Below are 23,276 nucleotides of genomic sequence, written 5' to 3'. Positions count from 1 at the left end.
AACTAGCTGAGACTGCCGTATTCACATTTGCTGAGGAACTCATAGTGTGCAAACTAGCATAGTAATTTAGGGTAGGTCAGATGGCTAAATCGTCATGTATGTTACGTTTTCAACTAGTATCCTTTGTAAACTTTGTTACTAACAAATGCACTATAGTCAATTTAAAATCACCACCTAAAGGTTTGATCACCTCACTGAATTTTGATCATCATGGCCGGTTGTACGTCTCGTCTTTTGAGGGTGAAATTTTTATGTACACCAACCTTCCAGATTCGACATGCCCTTTTGTAGTTAAAAATTTACCTGAATCAATATTAGACACTTGTCTTCAGAGTTCTGATGGCATTGATTCTGACATTCTTATTGGAGGGGTCTTAGGTACAGTCTATCAATTCAATACGTATACGCAGAAGCTGCTGACATGTCCATTTAAACATAAGTCCGGTGTTCAATGCTTGGAACGAAATGAAGATTTTAATGTTATCCTAACTGGGTCATGGGATAATACTGGCTGGATTATTCCTGAAAACAGCAATGGCGTTGGTGCTGATGCTAGAAAGATTACACTTAACGGGAAGGTGCAGGCAATGGATAGCTCTGGAAATTATTTGATATATGCACTTTCAACTGGTCAAAATGTCGTCTATGATTTACGAAGGACAGAAATTCCAATCAGGACAGAAGCGACTAGTTTTAAAACTTCATTAGTTACATGTTTGCGTGCAATTCCTCAAGGGAAAGGCTTTGTTGAAGGTTCCATTGAGGGCAAAGCTTCTGTGGAAACCTTTTCGGGTGAGACAAAATATACATTCAAATGCCATAGGACGCCATTAGTTGATGATGTGGATTTTGCTGGCCCTATAAATGATTTGTGCTTTATTGATGAAAAGCGCTTTTTTACTGCTGGATCAAACGTAGATCGTCGCGTTTGCCTATGGGATTATACAAAGCAGAAACGTCTCAGACAATACAGTAATCTTCCTATGGGTGTAAGTTGTCTTAAATATTCGCCAAAACTTCGTCTGTTGGCGTTGGCTACGTGCGACGATTCGTTCAAAAATTCTGTCAGCATATCCAATCCTAAATTTCCAGATCGTGCATCATGCCTAACCGTAATACCGATTAATTATTAACTTGCTATATTTAATATTTTTATATAGATATGCAATTTATAAAAAATGCTCAATTTGGAGGGTTCTTCTCAATAACCAAATCAGCTAGGGGGGGGGGGGGGGGGAAAAAAAATATACATATTCATCAATCCTCCACAATCACGCTGTCTTCATGTTCATCGTCTTTTCGAACGGATCTTGTACAATATCTAATCCACCTTCTTCTCCTATACATCGAGCCGATACTTTTCGCATCTTTTATATCATCAATAACACCATTTAGTATCATCATCAATAGTCATAACTTCATCAACATAATTTTCACGGGCCCAATTAATTGCCACAAGATCCAAATACCATCCATTGACACCTTTGATAGCGCTAAATGGTAAATCAGCGTCATCAGTAAAATCATCTTTTTCATGTATCCTGCCACTCGATAGGGATAAATTAGAATTCACTTTGCGAATTTTAGCGTTACTGTTAGATAAAAAAGAAGATGAAAAATTTCTAGTTCCTCTCGAATTATACTGACCGGCGATTTCATTGATGAACGACCAGCCCTTAGGTGCCTTAATATTAGAGAGATCACTGCAGCCCTCTATCGGAAGATTTTCCAACCGTAAATGTGAATTAATCGGATATATTTCAGGACTAAAGCATACTGGCTGCCAAGTATTCGTTTCTTTATCAAATCTTTGCAATTCAAAAATTTCAAGTTCCCTGATTTCTTTATTTTGAAGCCAAGTTAATTCATTATCTAATCTCACATCTAAATTGTTCATTAGCGTTACAACTCGTAACCTTGTATCCTCAGAATAAATATATTCCAACAACCTAATGCGATTCGAAGGTATCATCACAAAGGCGAAGATCCACAGTGACATAACGAGTAAAACTTTGAGTGCAGGGTACATGAAAACTAATAGCGAGGAACCAAACGTAGAAAATGCAGTACCAACTACCAACGAAAGGACGAAAAGAGCTGTGGTAAATCGCTCATCCTTAAAATAACAGTACTTCACTATTATTCGATTAATCCAATCCCAAGGTATCACATAAATCATCATATGATTTTGTAAATCGGTCACATTCAAAAGAAATTCCCTAGATATTTCTGGAACTGGTTTTGGATATTTTATATTGCTTAACATTGGGCCCTTAGAATACTCGCCAGTTTTTTGATCGACCGGGTGCCTTTTTCCAAAGGCTGGAAACATTGTAATATAACACAACGCAAAGAATGGTATTGCAAGCAATGTGGATGGATTCAAAATCAAAAGTGTTATCGCTAATAAAATGCAAAGTGTATATATTGGGTCCTTCCAGCGAAAAATCAGTATGATCTGATCAATTAAGACAAAGGGAAGAGACAATCGTTGAAGTAATGCTATACTATTCTTACTTATTGTTTGAACTGTGAGCGCAGGTCTTGACTTCTGCATTTCAATTCTTGAAAGTAATCCTGAGAGTTCCTTTTCATCGTCAACTCCTGCTGTCGTTGGAATTGCCATATCCAAAAGACGTTCCATAAATTTATCCGCAAATTGCTGTGTATAAGTAATTGGCTTTTCTTCCGCAATACCCTCTTTAATTCCGTCTGATTCATCTTCTGAAGACTGGTCCCTGGATACATCCGTCTTTTTCTGGTTGGAAATATCTGTGTTACTTGTATTCAATGAATTCCCTTTAGTGAATGCACTCATTCTTTTATATGCCGACAGCGAAGCTGACGACCAAGAGCGCCTATTTTTGTAAAATTGGCCCGATCTCTTCAGGGGGTTAATTTTTCTCTCGGTATTACCAAAAATGCCATCTAGAAATGAAGATGTGGACCATACTCCTTTATCATTTGAATGTTTCGAAAGCAAATTAGTGGAAGCTAGTACGTTATGTTCTAGAGGAGATTTTTGAACAAAACTTTCCGACTGTGACAACTTTTGTTTTTTGTCGTTGGATTTTAAAGGACTCCCGCCGGATTTGTTTGTAATTGACAAACTTTGAATATTAGTAGTGGACGAAGATCTGCAGCTTACTGAATCCAGCGAATCATCAAAGTTGGCCGTTGTATTCATATTTTTATCACCAGATCTACTGTATTTTTTTGTAGTATGATGTATATCTGTACCTCTTGTGATTGGAGAGCCAACGGAGTTCGTAACCTGATAGACTGTATCCCAGAGTTGGTCCATGAGTGATGCTGAAGTTTGGTCTCCACTCCTTCAAAATTTATGGGTAATGTATTTGTGAACTTGTAACAAAAATAAAGTGAATGTTGTAACTTTTGAATTGGACTCAACTGATAAATCAGGAAAGTTTAAATTTTTAATAAAAAGGCAAATGCCACTCACAAATGGGAAATTGTTCAAGAAAATTGGTTGCTTAAGGGATATGCAGTGCTCGTAACAAAGCATCATCACATCGTCTCGATCATTTCTTTCTTCCTTGCCTCATCCGTAAAAAAAAGCAATCAAAAAAAAAAAAACATATTCAGAATAACTGCTCCTATTACGGAAAAACCATACAATAGAGACAATTAACGAAAAGGTCAGAACCTCAAATAATCATATTTGATTTATCGACAGATCATTCAAACAAACTAAAAATATATCTTGTTATATTTACAGTATAACATATATATATATATGTTTCTTCACTGGTAGGGAGAATAATTTGATAACCTAAACATTTAAGGAAGTATGCATCTAACGGATATTCTTATGCCGTCAACAGCAGACATATAATACTTGGCATAAATTTAGTTATTACATGATCCAAGAATGCAGTACGTATAGTTTACCCAATATAATAATAATTATTCGTTTCTGTACACCTCCACTATTGAAGCTATTACCCTCCGTATATTTTGATTTTAAATTTACTTCTTGGAAGAATAATCAATTTATTAGGCATGTGAACTTCTGTCAAAAATTGGCCCTTAGTCGGGCTTTCAGTCGTCTTTGTAACTGGATGACGAAAAAATTGGTTGATTACCGTAGTATTTACACCGCTCATAATATGCTTGATTTGTTGGCATACATATTTGGTAAAGACCAAAATTGTTGAACAAAAAATAAATGCATTTTGGAAATCATTTTGAAGTTATTAATAGTATCGTTTATTAATACTATTTAGTTTGATCGAAGATGTATATAAAAAATTTAGGTCGTTTATCTATGAAAAGTATGTACACCATTACTTTTTTTTTTGTATTTCTGCTAAGATATTAATCGAGTTTTGGCATAAAAGGGATAAAGTGATATCTAAGCAATATTCATAACACGAATGAGAATCATCTCACCAAAATCCTAAATTCCAACATATAAAAAACATTCGGATTTTCCCTATTTTCATTTTATAGTATGAAACAATATGCTTCGATTGAAACATACATTAAATGGCTATATGACTTTATTTAAGAAAAAAAAATGGGGGCTTAAAAGCAGAATTAGTGGAAATCCCTTTTTACGTGGTACGATGGCAATCAATAAAAAAAAGAATTTGGGCATGCATCGTGGAGTTCATGTATTAATATATCACCAATCAAAGCCAGAGTATGTTTAGAAGCATATGCAACCTTTAAAGAACTAGTCAGATCAGTACAAGAATGCATATATATGGTATAATATATAGCAATGAAATATAGTGGTGCGGAACAGAAAAGGAAGAATGCCATTTGCTGGAAAAAGCATGGTTGAGGAAAAGATAGAACTCCGATACAATTTTGTGATTGAAGAGTAAGGGCTTTTCCAAACTTTTTCAAAGGAAATTAGAATATACGTACCATACTGGATCCTTTTTAGAGATCATATTAGCATAAAATTGTAATTGCCTGATGGACAACGACGTATTTAGTGATACAATGATGGTGATCCTTCCAGCAAATCTATGCATTGGTGTAACAACAATTTTTTTTCCAGAAGTAAACATATTTCATCATGCTTTAAACTGAAAAAAAAAATAAGCCAAAAATGTCGATTTTGACATTCCAGAACGCCTGGCAGATTATAATAAACCAAGATTATCGTAAAGAGAAAGAAGAAAATTGTGGAGGGAGGAGTGCTGCAATCTGAAAAGTAATAAACTTGTCCCATTGCCAAATGTTGACATAACTTAAACTCATTATTAAAATTACTCATAGATTAGATGAATTTATATTACTTAGAATTATTAACACAATATCTTTAAATCAACTCTAACTCGCTCTCAACATTGATGCCCGTCAAGACTTACCAAAAAGACGTTTAAAGAAACTCCTGTGCCGTTTCTTTCTACCATCGGTACCGGAATTTGAAGAAGCAGAATAATAAGAATGGAGGGATGCCTGAGGAGAGACAGATTTTATCGATTTTACACCTGGACCTGGATTTCGAAGATCAAATTTAAGAGAAGAGCTCTTCGGCTTGCTCGAAGCATCGCTAAATTTAGAGACAATAGGGCTTTTGCCTTCCCTAATATGGGCAGGCGAATCCACCCTAATTTGCGGTGTAGATGTTGCTCTTTTTCCATTTGGTGTTGCGGGCGATAAATAATTCCTTCCAGAAGATTTACGCTCAGTATTTGCTCCTAAAAGCATTGATTTCGGTCTTAAATAAGAAACATCAGGTGCACCAGTGATGGTTCTAATTAGACTAGCCTCTTCCCCACCCTTTTTAGCAGATTCGGCCAACTTGACGCCATACTTATATGTCATGTCTGAAACGACGCCAAGAAAATGTTTGTACGTTTCTTCGGTAATTGGCTGCTCTTCTAATCGGTCTTTTTCCTTATAAATATGAAACTGTGTATCAAACTCTAGTTGCTTTAATCTAAAAGACGCACCGTCTTTGTCAGACATTAAGGAGCGTGAATCGTAGTGTTTAGCATTCTCACTATTTTTATCGTTATCCACAACACTCTCCGTTTTTGACCGTAATAAAGATGGTCTCTTCGCTTTAAGTTGGGGTGAAGAGTCATTGTTGGTAGATGGTCTAAAGGCCTCGATTTCCGGAGCACTTTCTTCTGATATTTCATCACTATTGAGGTGACTCGAGTCGCTTTTTTGCGATCTTTCTTTTTGCTTGTCCTCTTCTGAATCGTTCAAATTAGAGTCACTTTCATCAGGATAAGAGGATTTCGAGACAGATCTGCTGCTTCTACTCTGAGAATTTTCAGAATAAGCAAAACTTTCAGGCAAGTCAGAAGAATGGACGCATGACTCACTGTCATATGAATCATCGGTTGCGTCTTCCCCTTCAAGAAATTCTTCCATATCATTTCTTGCTAAATTATCGTCAGCTGCAACTTTTTTTAAATGTGTGAGCTGGTCTCCCAGTGTGTAAATGCCTGCAGATCCGAGATTGGTCAGTAATTCATCAGTATCCTTCTTACCAGCAGCCCATAAAATCATTCTTTTATCTAAGGCCTCAAACAACTTTGTCTGAAACAAATCCATATTTTGAGCAGGTACAATAACAACGGGAACTGGAAAGTTCTTCACAAGCCTATCCGAGATACGCGACGTGAGCCATGATTTTGTTGATGGAGCAGCAGTAGGCTTGGCTGATGTTACAACGATTGATGGCATATATAAGCTGTACATGTCCTTGAGAACATCCTTAGTATTTCCAACACCCAATTCTATAGTGATCTTGATAATCTTGTTAGGATTCAACACTGCCATTACATACTTCATCAAATTTTCGGTGACAATCTTAGTATACTCTGGCGACTGTTTGATATTGAGATCTGTTATCAGATCATGGCTTGTTGAAAATATTGAGCTTGATGACAATCTTCTGCGTAATGATCTTTTCCAATTTGGCCTGATTGACGCTATAATAACCAAAGTATCACCATCCTCGAGAAACTGGTTACAACACCAATCGATAGCGACCCAAGTGTGCCTTCTTCCGCTGACATAGCATAGAATATTTCTATTGGGCATAATAGGTAATCTTGGTTTCAACTGTCCTGAGTAGAGTTTATCAAATAGTTTGTGCTTTTTCGTCAACGTCACAGCATCATGCGTGATTATGGGAATAGTTGGATATTTACGAAATGTACTATCGATGGAACTTCTTGTTCGGCTCAGACTTCTTCCGTTGGATTGAGATCTGCTCTGTGGACTGAGCGTATTACCCGCACGATCAACACGGCTTCTGGGCGACAATTCTCTGCCTAAAGGAGACGTATCCCTATCTAATGGAGAAGGAGAACGCCAGTTTGTTCGCTTATGAGAATCGGTATGAAATCCAAATTCCGAATCTAGCAAGTTATTTCCACCAGCATTATTACTAGAAATAGAAGTGCTGTCCGACCCATCGTCGCTAAAGCCAAGATTGACTGTGTCAAAGGAAACCAATCTACGAAAGTTGTTTCCAGAACTATGCTCATCATGCCTTGCTAGCGCAGATTTTAATGGTCCTGCATCTTTTTTAATAGCACAATTAATGCTTGATGTAGGCAATTGCGTTGTTGAAGAATCCGAAGGTAAAGATTCGGAGGAAGAGTCCAAAGGTGAATTTAGTACACTCTGCGAATCATATGGGAAAACTCCTCTTCTTAAAGGGCTTGCAGCTCTTTTTGCCTCGTCTCTTTTCACTTGATGTGCTGTCTGACGAAGCAATTGGTTTGGCGTAATGGGTTGAAGATAATGGGGCGGCCGATGATGCAGGTGGACTGTCTCATATGCTGGGTGCTTTTTCTCCTCGTGATTTTTGGTTGTACTTGATGCATCATCAAAATGTCCGTGTCCTGTATGCGTCACTGATCTAGTAAGTTGACGTATATCTGAGCATGACGAGTTACTAAGGTTAGCATACAACTGATCGCTGTTGACTTTTGACATCAAATGAACATAATCGTCTATCTCACCGTTGGGAGACGAAGAAGTTGGCATCTGTATGGGTCAAACCTTTATGAACTCCAAATATCAACCAATGGAAAAGAAACTCTGATGAACTTTGAGAAATATAACTGTATATTGAATACGGAAGAGAAACGAAAATCAATTACACAGGAAACGAAAGTCTACTCTTCTCATTTGCTTCTTGTAAAAATTGATTACGTCCGTAAAGTTCGCGAAGATAAATTCCTAGAGGTGGGAGCACTGCGGCACATCAACCACACCAAAAAAAAAAAAATAAAGGAGATTGAAACTAGATATATCGAGGTCTATCCCTTATTTTTCGTACAGATAGCAGTAGGAGGAGAAGATAAGGACTTTAGGGATATGTTCGATCTGTAGGCGAATAGAATAGAAACTTTAAAAAACTTCCTATATACTTCAAACATGCAAAAGAAACATTTTGCTTTTCTTTAGAGTGAGTGTAAGGAAAGCTGCAAGTCGTCACGAAATAATCGTAACTAATATATCCCAGATGTGAAAAAGTCAGCCTCGTAAAAGGTCTCAGAAATGTTAGGATGGAAAGCAGCGGGATCGGGACGTCCCAGCCGCGCATTGAATCACTTATTGTTGTTCCGAGAAACTCAAATCTGGTTGATTACGTAAGCAATTAAGAACAAAAAAATATAAAGTTTCTGTTCCGTTAGTCTTCTTTCTAAGACCTCTTGTTTCTTCATCATATATATTAATAAACATAAATTAGAGAGCTAAACCCTCACTTTATAACCACATCAGATTATATTCTAATAAAACTTTTTCTTCCTTTCTTTCTCACAATACAATAAATACTATTGGGCATAACCATACTTCTAATATTAGATTCCACGTGTTCTGAATTAGTTTAGTAGTAACAACACTCCTTCCTAAACTAATTTCCTTGGATCAACATAACATCATTTTCAGTTTATTACTGAATGCTGTTCGATTAAGATTCTCAGTCAGTAAATCTGCAGGATTCAATTCTGATTGAATATACCAAAGTCTAAACAATCTTGCTTCAACTAATTCTCTGATAAAGAAGTAGCTAATATCGATATGTCTAGTTTTATTGTTCTGAGTATTATGCATGCTCAGTGTCAATGCAGATTTATTATCTCCACATAGATTTACATGTGTGACTTTAATCCCAATCTCATTAAGCAACTGATAGAAATATAAACCTGATTTAGAGATTTCTCTAATAGCCATTAGTTCACTTTCGGCAGTAGAAAGTGCAACTGACGACTGTTTCTTGGATAACCAAGAAATTATATTTCCACAAAATGTTATGAGTCCACCAGACTGAGATCTTCTATTTTCTGAATTACCCCAATCAGCATCACTAAATATTGTCAACTTATTTCTCGTTTCTGAATTATACTGATGAATGAGTATATTTTTGGTCGAGACCAAGAACTGAAATTCCTTACATTTTACCACAGTCCTTCCATCACTCATCAGTTTAATTCCTTTCTGTTTTGTTTGACCTAAATACTGTAAAACTCTCTTTGCAGCCCTATAATGTATTTCCTTTGGACTGTTTGTATATGAAGCTAACCGAGATACATGAAACCCAATATCAAATCTGACAGTATTACTGACATAGAGCAGCATTCCAATCATAGTCTTATACTCATCCTTCTCTTCGAACGATAGTATTCTGGATTTTTCCGCAGAAAGATCCCAGCACCTTGGGAATGGTGTTTCTAATTCCTTTTCAGGAAGTTCGATATTCAAATTACTAACCATTCTCTCTATCGTGTCTTTCGAAGTTAACTTTATGAAGTCTTGAGTTATCTCTAGCGTCATACCAAGAAAGACATTTGGTGTACCTAGATCTTTCATACAAAAACTCCTGGATAAACATTTTGTTGCTTCTTCTATTTCAACAATTGTTGCACCTGCAATCAAAATATCATCCACATACACTACTAGCATGCAATTTCGTTTATAGAATATGCAGCTATCCTTAAATGAGTTTTTGTAATTGCTGCTCTGTAGTACCTGTCTTATTGTTTCATACCATAATTTGGGTGCTTGCTTAAGACCATATACACCTTTAAGCAATTTCCACACATGTCCCGGTTTAGCCTGTACTCCATCCGGAGGCTTCATATACACATCATAATCAATTCCTCCATTTAAAAATGCATTCTTTGCATCCAACTGTCTTAATTTCCATTTATGAACTGCTGCATACTGCAACAACAAATCTAAAACTATCCATTTTCATAACTGGTGCAAATGTGTCTGCCAAATCAATTCCATGTGTTTGTGTAAAACCTTCGGCAACAAGTCTTGCTTTAAATCTTTCTCCATTTTGCTCTTTCTTAACAGTGAAAACCCATCCACTCATGAGAACTTTTGACAATTTTGGAATTTTATTTCCAAACACTTCACAATAAACCTTATTGTTTTTAACAAGTCCAATTCACTTTGACATGCTTCTTTCCATTTCGTTGCTTCATTAGTGTTCATAGCCTCTTTATATGACATTGGTAGCTTATACTTATCTGCTGTAACTAATAGATTTACAACCTCTGATTTACCAGAATTCATTAAGATTCGTGAACTGTGATCCAAAGATAATGCAAGTCTTGCAACTTCTTCTGCATAACTCCTTCCTTTTTGAATCACAGCTTCATCATTATGAGCTATTCTGTTATTTGACAATATTGAATCGTAATCCTTTTTATTAATTGTTAACTTCTTTTCTATATTGTCGTTGTGCATAGTTTCATTTTGTGTTAAATTCTTATTTATGTTTGATGTTATTCCGGTAGTATTCTTGAAGGGAAATTCATTTATCTGTAACTATCAAACCATATTTCATCGCATACGGACCAATGACATCTGCACATAGGATTTCACCTGGTTTGCTAACAATTTCAATACTTTGCTTTCCATGAGTCAACATAACTTGGCTTTTGCAAACTTCACATTGATTAATTATCTTACTAATTTCTTTTTCCTTAAATTTATTCTCTGCAATTTGATTTAAAATCTTCACTAACTTATTTGTTGACGCATGTCCATATTCAATATGACATTTCTCAATAAATTCCTTATCCTTCTCATCAATCGTACTTTGGCATATAATTTCCCGTTCTGGATTAGTTAAAATATAAACATTATTGATTCGATGTGCTTCCGCCACAACATCTCCTTCAGCTGCCCTGATATATGCCTTTTCTGGATTGAATTCAGCTGTATAACCATTGTCTAATAATTTCGATAGTGATACTAAATTATGAGTACCTTGCCTTAAGTACATTGCATCTTTCAAGATCAAATTTCCACATTTAGCGGTACCAATTACTGTAGAGTTTAATCCCCCATTTGCTGTATTAATCCTTTTGTTACCAGGTCTAGACTCAACTAATAAGTTAAGGCTAATGACTGAGTGACAGGATGCTCCTGAGTCTAGAATAAAGGCTCCATCTGGAATTTTTGAATTTGATTCATCAATTTCAGCATTATGTGTTTCTTCAACCGAACTTGACTGTGCCCACTTATTGCTTTCTTGCATATGTTGCATTGCTTTCCATTTTTGGTATAACTTGCATTCATACTTTTTGTGTCCTGGTTTATGACAGAAATAGCATTTAAATCTCTTTAATTCAGTATTAGTCTCTTCCATATCACTTAAATTTCTTTTATGATTGTTTTTGTCTTGATGAACAGAATTAAAGATCGTTTCGGTTGATTCCGTATTTGGTTCTTCAGTACATTTTAATTCCGCAAAGTCATATGCAACCCTAATGCTTTCAATATCTTCAAACCATTTTCCTACTTTGTTTCCGTGCATTCTTTCAAAGTTATCAACAAAAATAGCTTTAAATTTTGAACCCATTTTTCTAGCGGTACTAACCAATAATCCTGCTTCACTATAGGGGTGAGGAAAATATTCCATCATTGTTTCAGCAATTGATGCAATCGATGTTCTCATAACTTTAGTGCATTCCTGTTTTGCTTCATCTTCATAGGTAAGGTAGTCAATGCTTGTCACTTGATTCATCCACTGATTCATTCCTTGAATAACCATCCAACCTTTGGCTTTCTTGAGTTTTAGCATAATTTTCTCATCAAAAATATAGTTGCAGCTTTTTCTAATGAACTTGATATTGGACAGCTTGGAACATGAGCCATATTTCTCATTTCTAATAATTCCTTAACAGCATCAACTTGCTTCGTAGTACAACCTTTATGACTTCTAATCATATCACAAAACCATATTTTAAATTCTGGAATAAAGAATAATGAATTCTTTTTGTTCTCACCAACTCTATCTTTTGAAAATATTTTGTTTAGATTATCATCTTCAAATTCAAGCATCCTGATTAGTTCTTCGCATCTTTCAGCGGTAGGTATAGTTTTGATTTGAGTAGTCATCATTAAACTTCGTTCTGTTGGATAAAGACTTGAAATCTGTTGTTCCGAGAAACTCAAATCTGGTTGATTACGTAAGCAATTAAGAACAAAAAAATATAAAGTTTCTGTTCCGTTAGTCTTCTTTCTAAGACCTCTTGTTTCTTCATCATATATATTAATAAACATAAATTAGAGAGCTAAACCCTCACTTTATAACCACATCAGATTATATTCTAATAAAACTTTTTCTTCCTTTCTTTCTCACAATACAATAAATACTATTGGGCATAACCATACTTCTAATATTAGATTCCACGTGTTCTGAATTAGTTTAGTAGTAACAACACTTATCGGGTTGAACTGCAGGTGAGCATCCAAGCGATGGAAAAAAATTTCAGGAAAAAAAGATCGACCTATTTCGCTCGTACGGATAAGTCTTGAAAATAAATTCTTCCGCTCTATATAAATATTGTTCAGTAATCACCACCTATTAACTAGCCTCTCTATCTTTAAACATCTGAAGTGATAATATTATAATCCAGTGCATACAATATTACACCAAAAAACTCAGAAACGTAACATGAAAATACATTTTTTAATGCGAATCGACAAGACTCGACCGCTTTTGCAAGTAGCGTGCAAGATGGTCAGTAGAAAATATAGAAAACAAAAAAGTCACGATGACTGTACACTTCTGTACACAGCCTAGCCCTGGCTATTAACCGCTAACTCCATAATCAATCTGGTACATAAATGAAGGAAAGGATATGCACTAAAAGACGAAACTTCATCATCGACTGGAAGACCGAGATTTTCGACTTCGTTTCCATCTATATTATCCCATCCATCAAATTTGAAATCCACGAGATAATTATTTGGCTCAAGTTGAAACAGTTGGATCTGCAGTCTCATCATATCTGGAATACCTTTAGAATTATCTGGGCTTTGCGATTTTCCATTATCAATTGCCAAATCATTTGGATAGTATCTCCAACGAACCTTGATAGTCCATAGATCCTCTTCCGAAGGTTTTTGCCATTCTGCACCAAGATTTTTTAAGGCTCTGTAGATTTCACCCATAACATCCAAAGGATACGATCTCGACCGTATACCAAAGTGCCATCTTGTTCTTGATTTCTTTGCCGAAACTGGCATCACAGATGACAACTCGGGATGCATCTGCACCATGTAAGCTCTGTGTATTTGCGGCAATGAGGATGGAAGAACAGCAATATTTGATTGAGGAACATAACTTGACGTAACGACACTTCCAGGCTGCGTAGGAGTACGCCATGCTTTTTGCTCTGAAACTGCTCCTTCTGAAGGCGTTTTAATTTGCTGTAACTTCTGTTGTGCTAAGGCTTGTTGCGTTGGTACTCCATTACCATCCTTAGCTTGCTTCTTTATATCATCAACCAACACTCTATTATTGCGCATAAGTTCATAAGAATCAAGAATTTCCTCTGTCTCAGGTTTTCTTCCAGCTTTGATTGCATCCAATATTTCCTGGCGACTATAGCCCATCGCAGAAGAAAGCGCACTTACAACATCCTCATCAACACCTTTTCCCTTAACGTCCTTGGGCGTACTATCGTCCTTTGGCTTCAAATAGTCTGGGAAGTCAACCTTGAACCATGGATCATCCATAATCTCTTTAACGGTGATACGGTTCAAAGGATTAACAACCAACATTCTGGTTAACAAATGCTTGGCACCAGGTGACAGATCATGTGGAATGGTATAAACACCATTGGATATCTTTTTGAACAATGCCGGAATAAGTTCATCATCAAATGGAAGTCTTCCACAAAGCATAACATAAAGAATCACACCACAAGACCAAACGTCAACCTCCGGTCCAGCATATAATTTACCTGATATAACCTCTGGTGCAGCATAATTGGGTGATCCACAGCTTGTCTTCAAAAAATTACCGTCGCTCATGATATTACTAAGACCAAAATCAGCGATCTTAATGTTTAAATGTTCATCAAGAAGCAAGTTCTCCGGCTTCAAATCCCTGTGAACAATTTTATGGCGATGACAATAGTCAACCGCTGCTATAATCTGCTGGAAGAACCGACGAGCTTCAGCTTCGCTCAGCCTTCCATGTTGAACAATGTATTCAAAAAGTTCGTTTCCGGCATAATCTATAACCATAATGATTTCATCTTTAGATTCAATAACATCATACAGCTTAATAATATGAGGATGATTAAGCAACCGAAGATACATGATCTCCCTCTCGACTCTCCCTTGCATATCTGATTTTGCTAACGTTTTCCTGTTGATAATTTTAAGTGCAACTCTCTGACCAGTAGTTGTATGATATGCTAGTTTGACCTTACCGAATGAACCTTCTCCAAGAGTTTTAACAATCTGATATTTTCCAATTCTATTTGCGTGCACTGGTTGTTCTTGCACTCGTGTTGTTCTTTGCAAGGGCACCATGCCATCATCATCCTCTTCATTGTGATGATGATGGTGATGATGGTGATGGTGGTGATGGTGAGCTGGTTGTTGTTCATATGTCGCAGGAGCCGAGTTTGGCCCACCAATTTGAATATTGCCATTCTGCTCTGACTGACTCTGATTCAGAGGTGGAATTGGTTGAGGTCTTGCCTCGTGGTAATTCTGCGACATATATAATCAATTAGCAGCGTCAGTTCGTAGATTTCAAACTTCTAATGCTTTAATTCACCTCAGAGGATATCTCTATTAATGAAAAAGATCTTTTAAATCTAAGAACATATACGTGCTCGGGGAATTGACACATGATAAATACATAGGAGAATAAAAGTAGTGTCATCAGGAAGTGTGACTATTTAGTGTCATCGCGGCTTAAAATAATATCAGTAGTGAGGGGAGAAAATTTGAATATGGGGAAAAAGGGAATTAGGAGAACTCTATGCCGGCAGACTTGCCAACAACGCTTTTTTATTTTTTTTCTTAACACAAACAAATCTAATATATGTAAGGATGCTTACCCAGCTACCAATAATCTGCATAGGATATGCGGCTTGAACTATTATTACTTCCATGCCTTCTGCTTTCTCATCAGCAACTTCAAACACAAACAAAAGAAAAAAGGATGTACTGCACTAATTTTAAAACTGTATAAACTAAAAACATCAAAAGAAAAAGAATATTAAGGGAAAAATATAAATTATATATATATATATCCAAATTTCTTCTTTCTTACCTCGTTCTTATAATTCCAGCTGCCATCAAAATAGTAATCTTTCTATACACCTCTGGGTTTTTCATGTGCTCTTGCAAAGCAGCGGGGTTACTCTGTGCCTGTTGTAAGATTGTCTGCATTACTGGATCAGACATGATCTCAATAACTTCCGGATCCTTCTGGACTCTTTTCATGGTCTCTTCATAAGTCTCGCCATCCATTGGAGCAAATCTTTGGGTAAGGGCCTTCTGCGAGAGTTGATAGATTTCATTCATCTGTGGGGAGTTCAGTTCATTGTTCTTCTTCATTATTTCCTTTGCCTTCTCAAGTGTGTCGTCGGCATCCTTGTATTTCTTCATTGCCATCTCTGCATTTGCCTTTCTGATATAAGCTCTGATAAAGTCTGGCCTTCTCTGAATTGCATCTTCACAGTCTTGTATAGCATCTGGAAAAGACATTAACTTGGAAAGAGCAGCTGCCCTGTTAGAATAACCCCTTGGATCGCTAGGATCCCTCTTGATCATTTCAGTGTACTCCTTAACTGCTGATGGCCAGTCTCCCTTCTTAAACTCAGCATTACCCTTGACACGAGCTTCTTCAGCCTTATCCTTATCCATATATGCCTCTGTCTTTCTCTTCTTCAGCGTCCTTTGTGCATTTCTCAACTTGGTTAATGTTGAGGCAGTACGGTGCTCCGTTAATGACTTCTCATAAAATTCGATAGCCTTAGGTAAATCATCCTTTTTGACATAGCAATTTCCAACACGCGCGAAAGACTTAGCAATAATCTTATAGTCTGTATGTGCTGCTCGGCCCTCTTCGACTGCCTCGGTACATGTCTTAATTGCTGTATCATAATCCTCGTTTTCAAACTCAGCAGCAGCACGATTGTTCAAATAAGTAACATCCTTATAAGTTTCCCATGCTTGGTTGTATTTTCCGATAGCTTCGTCAAATTTATGAGCTTTGTACAGATCGTTTCCTTCTTTTTTAAGTTTATCTGCCTGCTCCTTCTCAGGGGGCACATCCGAACTTTTTTCTTGCTCTTTCTCCTCTTTCTTTGGTTCTGGCTTCTCATCCTTTGGAGTTTCTTTGAATGTAGACTGCACAGGAGCTGAAGTCTGAGCAGCCGAAGGTCCTCCGGGACCAGCCTTCAAATCAATACCTAAAATCACGGCAACAACTGACATAAGTCTTGGGTCTGAGAAGAGATCTTTGGAAACTGAACTTGGATCCTTTTGCAACTTTTGAACCTTTTCAACGAGTATTGGATCCTTCATATATTCGGCAGTTTTTGGATTAGCCTTTAACTTTTCTATGAGATGTGGATCGCTAAACATTTGACCTAATCCAATGCCTGGATTTGCACTGGCACTCTTAGCCTTTGAAATATCTTCAATTCCTGTCTTGGCCATTTTATTTGAAGGATCAATTTCCAATGCCTTCTGGTACTGCTTTTGAGCTTCATCAAACCGACCCTCGCCGTAATATGCAGCAGCAATACGATTGTAGCCTTTAGCCCAAGTTGGATTAATCTCAACACATTTCTGAGCATCCTTCAACGCATTATCATATTTATGCAACGACGTATAGCAAGCAGATCTGTTCGAGTATAAAACATGATTAGGCTTTTCAGAAACATCTATTGCCTTGCTAAATAGGTCTATAGCTTTTTCAAAATCTTGTGCACGAAACGCATTATTTCCTTGTGCTTTAAATTCGTCAGCCGTAGTCATTGTGATGAATCAATTTTAATTAACAGTTGTTTAAAAAAGTATCTAGCCGTATTGTGCTTGTGGGGCCAGGCTATTCGAAAAGTAATTCATTTTCACCATCGGGCAACGCTGAGAACTTCATGAAGATTATATAGACTTTTTTTTCTTTCAACTTCCTCTTCGAGAGGAAACTTCTAGAAAAAGATATGCATGGTGCACGGGTGAGTAAATCTGAAAGTATTCATTCTTGATCAAATGATGTTCTAATATCATAAAACGCAGTACACATGCTGTATCATCTAGTATTCATATGTTGTGTGACCATATGTCTAAATTTTGTAACAAAATCTGATGTAAATGGTTATATTTTTGGTTTGAAGTCTATTTGAAAACCAATCTAAATGAATTCAAAAAAATTTTCCTGCAGTCCCAGATCTTAAATTTCACCCTTTTGAGAGATCTTTTTAGAATTTACTCGAACTCAAACGAAACTTACTCCGTAATACGATTGATTGATCTATATAATTTATCGTAGTATCGGTGTCACCATTTTAGGATGTCAGAGTTTGCGAAAAGGACAAATGAGTTTGTTGATTGGGTGCACACAAATTTTCAGCTGATATCTTCTAAGGTGAAAGTTGTAGATCTTCGATCTAGAAGTCAAGGACGAGGACTTACTGCAGTGAATGACATTGCAGAGGGAGAAACACTGTTCGAATTTACAAGGGATAAAGTAATTAATGTTGATTCGGCAGCGCTCACACAACTTAATAATGGAGAAAATGAAAGCATTTTAATTGGTCTGGGTCAATGGGAAGCGCTCATCCTTTGTTTAGCATATGAACTAATGCTTGGAGAGAAATCAAAATGGTACCCCTACTTGAAGATACTTCCGCAAGAGGAGAATCAATTTACGACATTAATGTTCTGGAAGGATGAAGAACTTGAATATTTGAGTCCATCTTGTGTTTTAGATCGTATTGGAGAAGATGCTGTCGAACAACTATATCATAAACTGGTTCCTCAGTATTGCACTAAATTACACGTTCCAGAAATGATCAAATTTTTGACTCTCAAGAAATTCCGTGTCATTGGAAGTCTTCTAATGTCGTATTCGTTTGATGTGGACCATGCGGAGGTTATCACAGAGGAAGAATACGAGAATAATTCTTCTAATCAAGATGATAAAATTGAAGCTGCTGAAGTAGAAAACAGACTTGGTGAGACCAAGGGGGGAGAAAGTGGCAGTGATGAACAGGGTGAAGGGAATGATTCTGAAGAGTATGATCTGACCGAATGCATAAGGAATGATACATATCTGAAATCCATGGTGCCTCTAGCAGATACACTCAATGCAAATACTAGGCTAGTAAATGCTACCTTACATTACGATCATGAAAAACTTGCCATGAAAGCGATCAAGAATATAAAGAAAGGAGAACAAATTTATAATACCTATGGCGAGCTTCCAAATTCTGAAATTTTGAGAAAATACGGTTATATCGAGCTGCCATCATCCGCCGCTGAGTTTGTGGATTTACCATTGGACCTAATAATAGATCACTATAAGATAGCTTTTTCAAAGGCTTTTCCAAATATAAAAAATGCACCCGCTGTTGTTGATAGAATACTTGACATGATTAAGAATTCGGATTATCTTGAGGAAACGCTTGTAGATTCAGATGGAGGAATTGTGATCGATAAATATGAGATTTATGCAAAAGGTGAGCTTCTTCCTGAATTTATTTTGATGCTACTAATTTTCTCCACCCTTCTTGGTAGTTTCAAAAGTGATTCGAAATGGTTTAGGAGGCTGGTAAAGCATTCCGAGAAAAGAGAATTTGACATTTTTGTTAATCGCACAATTGTGAAGTGCTACCAATTACTGGAGGAAAGATCAATTGTTACAAATTCATTTATGGAGGATTTGAAAAATATTATAATCGGTGCAATTAATCGGTATCCACAGAATATTCGTAAAGGGGAATTTTATTTTCCTGAATCGTTTACCTTGAAACTCTCTAAGCAGGATATTGCAAACATAATTTTGTCAGATGAGGTGACTTGTTTGAAGGACATTCTTAATGGTAGTTTTCCTCCTGTGAGTGATACCACGGGCAAACCGAAATACACAATCATTGAAGACGAAAAGTTACTTAAGAATGTCCTGAAAAGAAAGTTACAAGAAGATGAAAGGCGTTCACACAAAAGAAGAAGGGCATAATCACACTACTAGACTATATTTAAATCTTTAAGCCAAAATGAATGATAAAATAACCAATATATAAAAAACCCGATAAAATGCTTTCAGACCTAAATAAAAGAGCGCATGATAGGAATGAAATGCATAAAAAAAGTGCGCAGCTTAACAATCGGACGTATCGTTCGTCGATGAAAAAGAAGCTGTATTTACAACTCTTAATCTATATTTATTAGTAGCAGAGATAGGTGTAACAAGAATTGATTCGTCTGAAATTGAGCCAGCTGCCGTACTCCCTAAGCTATTGTGCTTGTTTGCTGATAAATCGCTTTCCGGTGCATTTTTTTCATCATCGTCACAATCTGAAGTGTTCATAATAGTTGCACTTTCCACGGAGTTATCCGAACCTAGGACACCTCCTCCTTGATGTTTAATAATTCTTTGATGTGGTCTTATAACCTCAAATGATTTCGGCTGCTGTCTTTTCACCCTAAAACGGCCGGAGATTAGGCTTCCAAAACCAAATTGCCTGACACGTTTCAAAAAGTTGTTGGTTCCATCTAAATTTTCTATTCGTATATTTGACATTTGAGTCTGTACCTTCTCCATGGTCTTAGAGGCTATCGCATTCTTAGCAACTTGTAGTTTTCTTCCTCTTTCCTCCCATAATTGACGAACTTCTGGATCTGGATCAAGAACCCTCTGGGCATTATAGTAAAAATCAACTTCCCTCTCAGTCCAATCTTTTGTTGTCCTTTGATGATATGGAGTTGAGGATACCAGCACAATTTCAGCCTCATCATCTCTGTTCTCAGTAATACCTTGGGTACTAGAATTGACGTGAAGCAGTTGAGAAACAGAAGGAGATAAAGGTGGCATTGTAGCCAAATCGGCAAATGTTTCAGCTGTAAATAAGGAGCAATTGTCAGAGTAGAATGGAATTTCAATCAGATCTCCCCTCTCTCTGTAATCCGGAATATCTGTTCCTTTATCACCAAGGCGGTATTTGCGATAAAGTCTGTAGCAAAGATATATGTTGTGTAGAGTAGGAAAAACAAACAAGCAAATAATAACAACCAAATGGATAATTGATATTGCCCAGACAAACCTGGTGCGAACACATTCACTTCTATTCAAAGAGAAAATGAAAGGAATGTGAAGGAAACAGATCACCAATGATGCTGTAGAGCAAGCAATCTTTACTCTGTTCATTCTCGTCTGCGAGTAATAAGGCTTGTATATTATGAGTAAAAGGAGATACGCTGACTTTGAGATTATAATAACGCAAAGTTGCGCTACGCCACTTGCCTGCAAGCACCCTATGGCAATAGCAAACGCTAGAGTCTCAATCTGGTCAATTAGCACAAATGAAACCTTTGAAACATTGAACCCAGAGTATATCCAATTCCATAAAAGCATCACGGACAACTTGGTATAAAGTATTTTTCTACTCCTTTTGAAGTAAACATACCTCAATCCAAAAAATAAAACGGCGATAATGTATAAAGCCAATATGATTGATGCGGTAGCAACACACCAAGTATAGAAATGATCCCCCATTCGTGGTCCTCCATAAGGGCTGCTCTGTGCTGTAGAAACAACGTAAAGGCTAATCGAAAGCAATGGTATCGTGGCTAATGTCAAAAATGAGGATAGAAGAACACCAACATTATAATATATGAAGCGTCGTCTGCTATACCCCCCGACAGATTTTCGCTTTAATTTCTTAATAAGATAAATCACCCCAAAAAGTGTATTGTGGATGATTATGTAAGATCCGACCAAAATAAAAAAGTCGCCAATAAGCCAACCCCATTGAATTGACATTGGATGTGTTCCAGATCCATCAAGAAGTGACTTTAACCCTCCCGAGTATATTGTCTGATATACATCGCCACTTGAATCATTTGAAATACTCTTCACACCAAGAAGAGCCACCCAGCGAAATGATCCGACTAATGGAGATAAAAATCCTGGATAGTGTAGATTCAACGCAACCATAAAAAATATAAACTGCAAATAACGGAAGAAGTCAACAAAAGATGGCGTGACTTGGTTTAACAACGGAGCGTTGCAAATCATGGCAGCAGGCATAAGATAAACATCCTCCGAATCCTGATACGGAGATAAAAATATGTTTGTAATATTGCTGATAAAAATGAATGCCAAAAGAACTGCAAAAAAGATCGTAAGACCATCTGAAAGCGTTTTTTCCTGAACAATCGAAATAAATGATGAAGTACAACCGATGGTCTCGTGCTCTGCATCCGGATCAATAATTTCAACAATAATTTCAAAAGAACCCATTGCAGATCGATGTCCAACATGCTCTGAAATCGATATTGTGATCTCGTTATCTTTAAATATTGGACAAGAAGTTGAAGTGCTGTTATAGGCAGATGCCGCACTCTGTGTTGGAATTTGGGCGTAAGGTGTTACCGTTGTCGATTCTACCACCTCAACGGTACGAATGGAATCGGGAAAAGTAAATGCCTGAACAGCCTCCAGACTATTCTCTTTTTTATGATATGTTGTACGATATTTTGCATTTCCAAATCTAGACGTAGGTATCTCGGATGGTTCCAAAAATTTCGTGATAAACGAGGGATTCCATGGTTGAGAATATATTCCTGATGAATTGACACGTGATGTTCCAAAACTCTGATCATAAAGCCTTTTCTGAATACCCACCGGGAGAATATCCGTATCATCGGCCGTTTTATTGACTAGGCTATCAGTGACTTTTGCAACTGTTGATTTTTCAACTATGGAAGTCGATGTCTTCGTTCCGTTAAGTTCAATGAGCGTGGTTATAGTTTGCGTTGCGGTTCCACCACGAGTGAACAAATGATCGATGCCACTGAAAACGCCCGATGGAACATAGTAAGATGTCATATGATTGACATCCACAAAATCACATAGACGAAGGTATTTGCTAACTAAAACCTCGTCAACATACGTGATAGTTAAATGCATGGTTGTGTACATATTTGTGGTTGTGTTGACATCAAATATATCAGCCAAGGCAAATGCACGAAGTTGGAAATCAAGCATACCAGTATCTTTAAAATACGAAGCATTTGTGAGAAAGCTCGAAAATTTGTATAAAGAATGATCGCCACATGACTTGGAACTGACAAATGCAGCAGTTGTTTCCTTCATTAACGCTGCTAGCAGCAATAAAAGCAGCATAACAATCTTTAAAGATGTTTGCTGTAAATGCCACAGCAGCATGTTATGTTTCTAGTCTTATTTCGTTTTTATTTTCAACGTTTTCTAAGCTAGGATTTGTATATTTTACTGCTGTCAACTTAATGTCCTTCATTTTATCAAAGATGAAAATCAAACGCAATGGGACAGGATATTAGTGATAACGTAACGTGAACACTATTTTTTTATTTCTCACATTTTTTTTTTTTCATTTTCCTGCATCCACAAAAAATTTAGGTCTACAAAGAACTCAGAGCGAAAAAATTTAAAAAATAAAATGAAGTTCTACATCGTGCCAAATTCAGGTAATCTCAAAAAGTATTTACCGGTGCACCTGAATGATGGTAACAAAGGTTGTCTTGTGCTTTGTATTATACATTAAATATACATGTTATCGAGGACTGGTAATGTTATATACAAGTAGAATGAAATGAAGTTTTCATTTGATGATTAGTTTTATAAATCAAGAATGAAGCAAAGTTATTTGAATGTTTCTTTGGTTGGAATAAATCATAAACAAATTGGTATTTTTCTATAGTATGAGGATTATAATCGATCATGAAACAAGAAAACCGCCAGGGCAAAAACATATGTATGCCTGAGCAAGTTTTCTCTGCATAAG

General features: G+C 36.7%; 8 protein-coding genes across 8 annotated transcripts; 2 read left to right on the top strand and 6 right to left on the bottom strand.

Annotated features, from left to right (window-relative positions):
* Window positions 1–80: 80 nt before the first annotated feature.
* Window positions 81–1,133, top strand: BRETT_000058 (uncharacterized protein; the record flags this gene model as incomplete). Its single annotated transcript, XM_041278635.1, has 2 exons — window positions 81–96; window positions 157–1,133. 2 exons carry the CDS (start codon window positions 81–83, stop codon window positions 1,131–1,133), a joined length of 993 nt encoding a protein of 330 aa, XP_041134830.1.
* A 245-nt stretch (window positions 1,134–1,378) lies between these two features.
* BRETT_000057 (uncharacterized protein) lies at window positions 1,379–3,304 on the bottom strand (the record flags this gene model as incomplete). Its single annotated transcript, XM_041278634.1, has 1 exon — window positions 1,379–3,304. The coding sequence occupies one exon, from the start codon at window positions 3,302–3,304 to the stop codon at window positions 1,379–1,381; it is 1,926 nt and encodes a 641-aa protein (XP_041134829.1).
* Window positions 3,305–5,334: 2,030 nt separating this feature from the next.
* On the bottom strand, window positions 5,335–7,992 carry BRETT_000056 (uncharacterized protein; the record flags this gene model as incomplete). Its single annotated transcript, XM_041278633.1, has 1 exon — window positions 5,335–7,992. One exon carries the CDS (start codon window positions 7,990–7,992, stop codon window positions 5,335–5,337), a length of 2,658 nt encoding a protein of 885 aa, XP_041134828.1.
* A 4,053-nt stretch (window positions 7,993–12,045) lies between these two features.
* BRETT_000055 (uncharacterized protein) lies at window positions 12,046–12,372 on the bottom strand (the record flags this gene model as incomplete). Its single annotated transcript, XM_041278632.1, has 1 exon — window positions 12,046–12,372. One exon carries the CDS (start codon window positions 12,370–12,372, stop codon window positions 12,046–12,048), a length of 327 nt encoding a protein of 108 aa, XP_041134827.1.
* A 681-nt stretch (window positions 12,373–13,053) lies between these two features.
* SNF1 (Protein kinase) lies at window positions 13,054–14,991 on the bottom strand (the record flags this gene model as incomplete). The annotated part of the gene is made up of 1 exon (XM_041278631.1): window positions 13,054–14,991. The coding sequence occupies one exon, from the start codon at window positions 14,989–14,991 to the stop codon at window positions 13,054–13,056; it is 1,938 nt and encodes a 645-aa protein (XP_041134826.1).
* Window positions 14,992–15,546: 555 nt separating this feature from the next.
* On the bottom strand, window positions 15,547–17,265 carry BRETT_000053 (uncharacterized protein; the record flags this gene model as incomplete). The annotated part of the gene is made up of 1 exon (XM_041278630.1): window positions 15,547–17,265. One exon carries the CDS (start codon window positions 17,263–17,265, stop codon window positions 15,547–15,549), a length of 1,719 nt encoding a protein of 572 aa, XP_041134825.1.
* Window positions 17,266–17,800: 535 nt separating this feature from the next.
* BRETT_000052 (uncharacterized protein) lies at window positions 17,801–19,468 on the top strand (the record flags this gene model as incomplete). The annotated part of the gene is made up of 1 exon (XM_041278629.1): window positions 17,801–19,468. One exon carries the CDS (start codon window positions 17,801–17,803, stop codon window positions 19,466–19,468), a length of 1,668 nt encoding a protein of 555 aa, XP_041134824.1.
* Window positions 19,469–19,609: 141 nt separating this feature from the next.
* On the bottom strand, window positions 19,610–22,678 carry BRETT_000051 (uncharacterized protein; the record flags this gene model as incomplete). The annotated part of the gene is made up of 1 exon (XM_041278628.1): window positions 19,610–22,678. One exon carries the CDS (start codon window positions 22,676–22,678, stop codon window positions 19,610–19,612), a length of 3,069 nt encoding a protein of 1,022 aa, XP_041134823.1.
* Window positions 22,679–23,276: the final 598 nt, after the last annotated feature.

The sequence above is a fragment of the Brettanomyces bruxellensis genome, chromosome 3, assembly GCF_011074885.1.
Source record: "Brettanomyces bruxellensis chromosome 3, complete sequence".
NCBI classification, from domain to species: domain Eukaryota; kingdom Fungi; phylum Ascomycota; class Pichiomycetes; order Pichiales; family Pichiaceae; genus Brettanomyces; species Brettanomyces bruxellensis.
This window is presented reverse-complemented; position numbering and strand designations above follow the sequence as displayed.